Source organism: Centruroides vittatus, unplaced genomic scaffold (assembly GCF_030686945.1).
Source record: "Centruroides vittatus isolate TY-2023 unplaced genomic scaffold, ASM3068694v2 contig_790, whole genome shotgun sequence".
Classification (NCBI taxonomy): Eukaryota; Metazoa; Arthropoda; class Arachnida; order Scorpiones; family Buthidae; genus Centruroides; species Centruroides vittatus.
This window is the reverse complement of record NW_027122510.1, coordinates 414,932-424,231: the sequence shown is the minus strand read 5'-3', so window position 1 is coordinate 424,231 and position 9,300 is coordinate 414,932. Positions and strand designations below refer to the sequence as shown.

Below are 9,300 nucleotides of genomic sequence, written 5' to 3'. Positions count from 1 at the left end.
AACTTTTTAAAATAAAATATGATAACAGATGGCGCCACCAAATGTTGTCGATAAAGTTTAGCAACTGGTTGCTGAATTTTTAAATTTGTTCCTCACTTTAATCACAGAAAAACGTTTTTATTTACTGACGTGAAAATTAAAATTTGTTATTGTTTATTAACCGATAATTTTTTCTAGCGAGTCGTGATTGTTCGGTCGAGTACCGAGGTACCACTGTATTTGATTAACACGGTTTTGAAGTACGCGATTCTAGTCGACGCATTAATTAATCGAGTTAATCAAACGATACCTGTATAAAAGTATTTGTAGAATATACTCAAATACATTCTTAAAATTAATTAACTAACAGTTTATTTAATTAAATTATAATTTGTACATTTAATTATATATTCATTACAATTATATAATAATAAAATAGTTCATACATATATTAATTGATAGCTTTAAACCATTAAGAAATCATATCATTAGACTCGAACGTTTCTTCGGAGAATATTTGTTGGACTTCTGCGTCATACATTCTCACATATTCTTCGTTTTGTCGAAAGAAATTTTCGTTTTGTTTCACTATTTCAATGAACTCACGTGGATCGGAATCGGGTAATTCTCCTCCATAGGCAATTGGAAGATATTTTGGATGAATAAATTTATGCAAAGTTGTTACGTCTTTATGCATATTCGTCTTAAACAAATAAAAAAAAATTATTTACGAACGTTAAATAGTATAAAATTTCCTTTATAATCAAGCAATTAGTTAAGCGAAAGTTAATTCAAAAAGTAATAAAAATAAATAAATTCTACTATTTTATGATGCTAAAATTTTTAGTTTAAAATCCATATTGCATATATTTGCATATATTAGATTGTATATTCACAACACTGGATTATGTTTAAAAAAAATGATAATACAAAATACACATAATGTAATAAAATACGACAAATAGCAATATTTTTGTTATTTGGATTTACACGTTATTGTAAATATCTCGGATTTAAAACAGATATTACTTACTCTGTTTCGGAATTTTTTGGGTAGCACTGGAGTAAATATCTTATACAGTCCTTTGATAATGACGTTTACGTTTACACAATGAATTTCTTTTAATCGTAGTTGATGAGAACCGCTCTAATTTAAATACATTTTAAAATTAATTTATTAGAAGAAACATTTAACTTATATTTAACACTTTACTTTATATTTTAAGAAACGATAATTTGCATAAGTCTGCGTGCATTCGGCAATATACAGTATTAGAATACCACACTAAAGAGGTCAAAGTGTCAGCCTATCTCTCTGGAGAGACCGGGAGAAAATCCGGGCGAGTCATGAAATTTTGCAGAAGTTAGACCATTCGGATATGTTGAGCCCATTCCTAACCACCCAGGTGCTCTAGTGTGGGCCTGACCGAAATCATATTGAGCTTACTTATCGATGCGCTCTTAGTGCGCACAGGTCGGAAGGAATTAGAAAATGAAAATAAAGTGTATTTGTAGTATTAGAATACTAATCTGGTTTTAAGGTAGATGAGGAAAATTCTCCCAGTTCGAGATTACCAGCTTCTGTAAGGTCTATGTGCTGGGGCGTTCTCGTGGCCAAATCCGACTGACAATTTTTGGATTGTGTGCGAACACTTAAACTGCCGTGCTTCTTCTGTGGAGATCAACCATAGATTATCATCTATAAATAGGAGGATAACGTGATGGTCAATGGTGGAATCTCTGCATAGATGAAAACCATCCATGCAGCGATTCCACCATTGACCATAATGTTTTGAAGTGAGAAATCTGAATCCTTGAATGTCTTGAACAAATCGTAGCTGGTCAGCCTGTTGACCATCCACCCCAACCGTCATGGAGATGAGATCGTGATGCTCGTTACGCTGTGACTACTTTTTAAATGATAGAGAAACAGCGAGTAAATGTATTCTTTCGAAACTTTTATATTATCATTCAATACTGATGAAACAGTCTTTCGTTATGTTACTTATATCACAATTTACGTTCAGGAAAGGTTTTGCTTGTCAATAAAATGTCTAAATTTCAGTTTTATAACCTACTAAACCATATACCAGACATGGGCAAATGCGGCTCTTCTTGAGCTACATGCGGCTCTTGCTGAAAGTGTTAATTTCTGCCTTTTATTATTATTTTTACAATTTTATTTTCACAATTTTGTGAAAATATGTAATTATATATATGTAATATTTAGTAATTTATTTCCAAGTTGGTGCAATAAATTAAATTGAAATTTCAGATCTGTTTTCTGAAAATAAGTTCACGATCTGGACGGTAAATACCCTATCCTTTCCTCCCTTACCATACTATTCGCCACGACAGTACAGAACTGCGGCTCCTATGCATTGTGGAAAACCTACATTTCGGCTTCCAGTGAACTGTTGCTTGCCCACCTCTGCCATATACAAAGTGAAAATTGCATTTAGTATGACTTGTTATCTAATTTTATTAAAAAGTAATCTTTATATTATTAATTATTATATTGATAAATAAAAAGCACATGTCCGATTTTAGGTGATAAAGTCAAAGTGTTTAAAAATTGTAAATGTCTAAACTGAGTAAACATGTTATTAAGTTTGATTCCACTCCACGTAGTCGTATAGGACATGAGTCCCTCTTTCAATTTGCATTATCACCAAAGTTAATAGTATTAATGGCCCATATATACCAATAATTTTGCCAAATTTCAAATTTTTTGTTCCTTCAGTCCAGACTTATATATTAAGACACTGTAGTGAAGTATAATCAAACATCGTCTAAATGCCGGACTGCAATCCTTAATCATATTTTTTAGTTTATTAAATTTAAAATATATAACCATCATTTCATATTATTAGTGACTTGCCCCTGTTCATCATACTTTTCTCTGATAGCAATAGAGTTGTGCTGGTCATCTATCTAACACTTTTCGGGAGAAACTATTTGGATTGAAATAACGCGAGTTCCAAGTTGTGTCAGAAGTTTCTGTATAGATAATCGGACCTCCTACCATTCGCGTTCCATATTTGGTCTCAATTTGCACCTGACTTACTCCGTTATCGAGATGAAAGACGAAGAGACAGCCGACAGCAGGAATATACAAGTCTATTGTTTTTTCAAATTTCAGCCCATCAATGAAATACCTGTTTTCCTTACATATTACATCCTAACATTTGATGTAATAAAAATGATTTTTTTCTTGTATTTCCAGTTAAACAGTTTTACAACGTCACGATCAAACTTATACAAATGACCACAATTAAAACATAATTTATTTATACCTTAAACTCAAAACAGTTTTAATCATTCGTTCGTACATTCTGTTCAAATTCTTAAACCAGTTTAAAATTAAATAACAACACTGATTACTTACAAGTAAAGAGCTGATGAATGTTGGTAAATGTTGCAACAGACGTCGAATATTTGCTCCTTGAGAATTGATAATGGCAACCATTCCATTCACTTGTGTTCGATGTAAATTGAGCATCAAATCTGATAAAAGGAATGCAAGACGGAACACATCTAACACATCCACTTCCGAAGGATCCCACCTCTCTGTAATTGAAAAATGTATACAAGGGTACAAATTACTGTAAAGTAACTAAACATTTGTTTTAACAGTTTCCAATTTGGCGGACAAAAATATCAGTGCAATAGGAAAATTTAAACCTTTTTTTCACATTCTAAAACATTGGAAAAATCATAGTCTATTGTGAATAGAGGACTCCCATCCTGTCAATTTGTTCGTTAAATGCAGGATTTATGTAATCTTTTTCTTTTACATTTAAAAAAATAACTCTTTAACCGTTATATTAGACTAAACTAAATTGTATAATAGGTTATATTGCATTCTGTTACATATACCGGTATAATTAACGAAGTGTGGTCTCATTGAATTAAGCAAAGCAATTCAGTAACTCGAACGTTAACCACTGAACAACATAAGATATTTCAATTAAAATTTAAAATTTGAGAAAACGTTAGAGAATAATAACTGCAAGAAATGAATTTTCTTCCTTTATAAGTTATACATCAACTTAAAATAATTATTAATCTTACCAATTTCTATTATAATAATAATTCTCCCTCGTTGATCTGGCTTCGGCAATATTCTTATTATATTTGAAGGGAAAATACTTTCCAACTTTGATGGAAACAGATTTTTATAATACATTGGATAGTTGATTCTTGTAAAATAATAATTCTTCAGCAGTTCAAGCGATTTTTCTAGATTAAACCTTTTGACTCGAAGAAATCCAAGAAGAAATATGTCGTCCATTCTACAGTTCAATCCATTTTCATCTGAAAAAAATTAGTATAAAAATATTAAAATTCATATATTTAACGATTTTTTTGGTTTGTTTATAGTCATTTATAGATTTTATACATGCTAAAAGTTCTACTTGAGAATGATGTAAGTTAATAGTGCTAAGCTGGTATTAATAGATTATACTTAAAAATCACGTAATTGTGACAGATCAAATGATACTTTTATGCAAATTTATCATACAAAATTTTAATGTATTATATAATTTATGATAATACTTGCTTATAATTGTTTTAAACTCTATAAGTGCTCTTTCATCCCATGGAAATTCTTCTTTCTCCTCAGGAAACATTTGGTATAAAGCATCCATATCCAAAAAAGCGTAGTTTCTGTATCGGAACCAAGAAAAACTCAGAGAAACAATGTTACTCTGGAAATAACAAGAAAAGAGCAATTAACGTTAATAATTGCGTAACAAAAAGTTGACATTTCCGTTACAGAAATAATAATCTTTCATTACTGAAAAATTAGAACGTAAAACAGAAAAAGTATTTACATTTATAGAATTCGTGTTTTGATATTTCTATAGCAATAACATACCATGAACACGTCTTTTCAAAACTGAAAATTTCATACAAATTGAAAGAATTTTGCAGGAAACAAGTTTATAGTATACAATTTTAAAGTATGTATGACATGAATTAAGTGTTAAGGAAACAATTACAATTTTAACGTTGTTGCAATTTCGATGACTGGTGTTGGTGACTTTTTTGCAGAGCGCCTGGTTTGACTTCGGAATGGATAGATTGAGTTATATTATAAAGTTTCAAGTCACGATAAATTCTCAAGAAAATTTATTACCTGAGAAATTAATTAAGACATTACTATTAATCGCGGGAATCGAAACAAATCCCGGTCCTTTTCCTCGTTCCCCTCCTCAAACTAATCAATCAATTATGCAAAAGAGGGGGCGAGGAAGACCTCGCAAGGAAAATACTAACGTTGTTGAGGAGGATAATCAACTGGTGGAATTATCGGGAGAGGAATATCTACTAGAGGAAGAGGAGAAAGGATCCTTTAGAACTGCAAGAAATTCAACCATTAAAGACTTTTTTGAACCGGCAACAAAATCTGACCTATAAAGTGGCGATGAGTCTAGATATACATGAAAATCAATCTACGAATTGATCCAGGATAAGTTTTCTCTCTTAAACTTAGAAATCCAATCATTAAAATCTGAAATTAACGAGATGAAAGAAGACAACCTCAATGCTAAAGAAGAGATGAAGGTAATTGGCCAAAAAATACACGCACTGGAAGCAAGGTCAAACTCTACCAAGAACTTAAAAGGTATAGTTGAATTTGAATTTGATAGATCGTTAAACGAGACCACAAAAAATAACTTAATTATTTTTAATTACCCATTTCAATCTGTGGATGTACTTGATGAAGTTAAAAACATTTATCAAAGAAGATCTAGGACTTAACAACTTAGAAATAGTAGGCTTAGAACATCTAAAAAATAATAAAAATAAGCAAATAATAAAAGTCATGATGGAAACAGTTAAAGCCAGAAATTTAGTACTTAAAAAATTTTGGTTACTAAGACCGAATATCGTGGATGAAACGAAGAAAAGAATAATAGTAACAGCAGACTTATGTCTAAGATCCAGAATCAGAAGAAAACAGATATTATCTAAGATTAAGTTAGAAAAATTAGCCAACAACAAAATACTAGTTAGAGATGACTACTTTATTAAGGACAATATAATGTATACTTATGATATTAACTCTAAAGAAATAATACAACTGAATCATTTTTTAGAAATAGCCTCAAATTAACTTTAGAAATGATAGAAGATAAAAATAAAGTAAACCTGGTTTCATGTGAGTTTGAACAGGATATGGACAACATTAAAAAAAAAAAAAAAATTTGGAGCTAATTTGGTTGTGTCGGATGGATTAGAGAGAGAAATAGATTTGAGAAAGTCAAACTGCGACACCAAAAATTTATTGATTAACTTCTGGAACATTCAAGATCTTGGGGGTAGACTATATAATCCCGCTGTTAGAGAATTTATAACCTCGAATTCAATTATTGGAAGTACAGAAACATGGACGACACACTTGTCTGAAGCAGAAAGTAATTATTTAGAACACGAAAATAGAATAATCACAAGTATAGCTCAGCGGAAAAGTAGGTTTGGTCGGTCTTCTCGTGGAATAAGTTTAAAATGTAATAAACTACTACCCAAATTTTACATTTGTTGTGAATGTTTCAAAGCAAAAGAAAATTCCTAAAATTTAGAAATAAGTATATTATCTAACTGTTCCAATGAAAGTGAACTATATGAGATCTTCGACAGAGCGAATAAGAATACTGTAGAGCGTCGTTAATTGGAACGTCGGTAATTGAAGTGGCCGGAAAGTGGAACGATTTTCAGTCGGACTGTCGTGCTGAATCGAATGTTTTTGATACTAAATTTACTTCTAAAGTATAATTTTCATGTTTTTTTTATATTCTTTAATATATTTATTTTGTTTGTACAAAATGCAGAAATAATTTTTAACGATACGATAGCCTCGATGATTATTATAAAAATTTTCGTTAGGCTCAAAATCGACGAAAATTCAACGCGAAGCGACACGCAACGGAGAAAAATTCAACACGAAGCGATACACAACAAAGAAAAATTTGAACATCGGACAGGTTAATATATTTTTTCGTACATAATCGGAAATTGGAACAAATCACTACTTGGAACGACCCCAGTCCCCAATTGGTTCCAGTTATCGACGCTCTACTGTATTATATTTAAGTTATATAATTACGTGAACCAAAATTCTAAAAGTTGGAACAATTTTAATGTTTAAATCAATACGATATGTACTAAGTGTATGTTCTAACTATCATTCATAAAAAAAAAAATATATATATATAATATATATATATATATATATATAAACTACTAGGGCTATTAACTACTGATCTAATAACATATATTAAAGGGTGAAATCATATTTGCTATACTGTACACTTTAATTAATTTACTGTTTAATTTTATTAACCTCTTATACATAGGCAGCTGAAATAGTGCCATTCAAATTTACTCTTTGTGGACTATCTTGTTGAGCTCCAAACCACGTCCCTTGTAACAGGCGAAAGCCTTCTATGCTAATGAAGGTTGATATGATATGATATGATATGATATGAGAATTTCGATGACAGTTACCCCTAAAATTCATTTACACGTGATTAAATTCTACATTTGGTTATGTTTATCAGATATCAGAGCGAAGAAGATCGATATTCCTTATGTAAAACCTCACTATATACGCATATAATAATCATTACATATATATGTACATATATATAATAATTCTTGTAACTTAGTTAAATTGTACGAGCAATCACTAAGATAATTGTACGCAATACATAAAAGTCGACAGAAACATTAGTTAAAACCTCTTACCTGTTCTAGCAAAGGAAAACTCTTATCTGCCGGAATGCTGCAACAATATAAAAGAAAAAATTTAAACACGTGACTATCATTAAACAGTAAATTATTTTATATAAATATTAGTTATACAACGAATATTCGGTTACTATTTGGTATTCGGCCGAATACCGAATACCGAAAAACAGAAATAACAAAAACACAGTAAATCGTTGTGAGAACTTTTTTTAACGTTGAACATAAATTTGAAGTTCGAGAAATCGCAATCTTTTGCTAATTTATCTAAAAGATCAAAGAAAAAGTAATATAACTAAGTTAATTTTTTAATAGATAAAAAAAGTAACAAATGAAAACTAACTACTTATTATGTAGTTTAGTCATCTATATAATCGTATATAACAGAACAAGTCTCGATAAGATAATTAACGCAAAGCCAAAACTACTGGTGCTAGAAACTTAAAAATTTCAATGTGTGTTCCTTTTGTAAAGTTTAGGCGTGCTAAGAAAAGATTTCCCATTTTACAATTACCTGACTCATATGCCCGTGCCTGGTGTAAACGGAGAAAAGAGACAGATAGGACGTCGGTATAAGTCACAGTTATGACTTCACAGCTTGATAGACTGAACGGCCCCAGGCTTTCGCTCGTGCACGCTAAGTGACTTTCATTACATGCATTTAGCTTTCCGAAGTCTATGAGAACAATTATATGGCATTGACGGCCGCGAGTTTCTCGCCAAAAAGCTGTCTCGACTTGTTCGATTAGGTTATCAACTCAATTTCATATTTATTTAAACATTTCCACTTCGTTTTTTCCGTTATTTACACGTGTAGGTCATTTCATTGTTATTTACATTTGATGTCATCACTTATCACATACTGCCATGACGCTCATGTCTGTCCTCTACAACTGTCAAGAATTAACGCGATTGGCGAAGCGTAGTGACAGCGGGCCAATACAGAGTAGGGTGCGCGATCATTGCCATAATGCGGTTTGCGCGCCAATTTTCGTACTTGCGTTCATCAAGCCGAATAGTTTGGCCGAATATTCGGCTATTCGGCTTGGGGCCAAATATATTATTCGTTGCAATATGAATACGAGAGAAAAATCAGAAGTATTTTACTTTTATGTATATATTATAAAAAATGTAACTAGGAAAATTATTATTTATAGCAGACAGATTTGTTTTGCTTTATAAATATGGAATTAGATCAAGTCTAATTTACTATTATTATTTTAATCATATATTTCTGAACACATAAAATTAGGGGTATATAAAAATAATGCGCCAACAGTGATCGAGTAGATAAAACCACTGAACACTTGTAGTAAGTAGTGGGTTCAAACCAGGGGACTGTCTAAAGAGTTTTCTTCACGTTAGTAACACTTAAATAGGGACCAATTTCCTTAAAATAACGGTATATTTAAGCAATACTCGAAAAAATATTTACGTAAAGAAAATTAATAAATATTATATATATATAAACTGTTTCCTGTTATACAGAAGGAAAGTTTTGCGTATATTAAATTAATTAAACTTAAGTCGTTTTAGGTAAATATGCTCTATATATACGATAATTTT

The 9,300-nt window shown here is 31.0% G+C and overlaps 1 protein-coding gene across 1 annotated transcript; it reads right to left on the bottom strand.

Moving 5' to 3' along the window:
• Positions 1-451: 451 nt before the first annotated feature.
• LOC136981764 (alpha-tocopherol transfer protein-like) lies at positions 452-4,631 on the bottom strand. The gene is made up of 4 exons (XM_067278138.1): positions 4,544-4,631; positions 4,132-4,296; positions 3,368-3,549; positions 452-682 (listed from the first exon to the last, which is right to left on the bottom strand). Exons 1-4 carry the CDS (start codon positions 4,629-4,631, stop codon positions 452-454), a joined length of 666 nt encoding a protein of 221 aa, XP_067134239.1.
• Between the last annotated feature and the right edge of the window lie 4,669 nt (positions 4,632-9,300).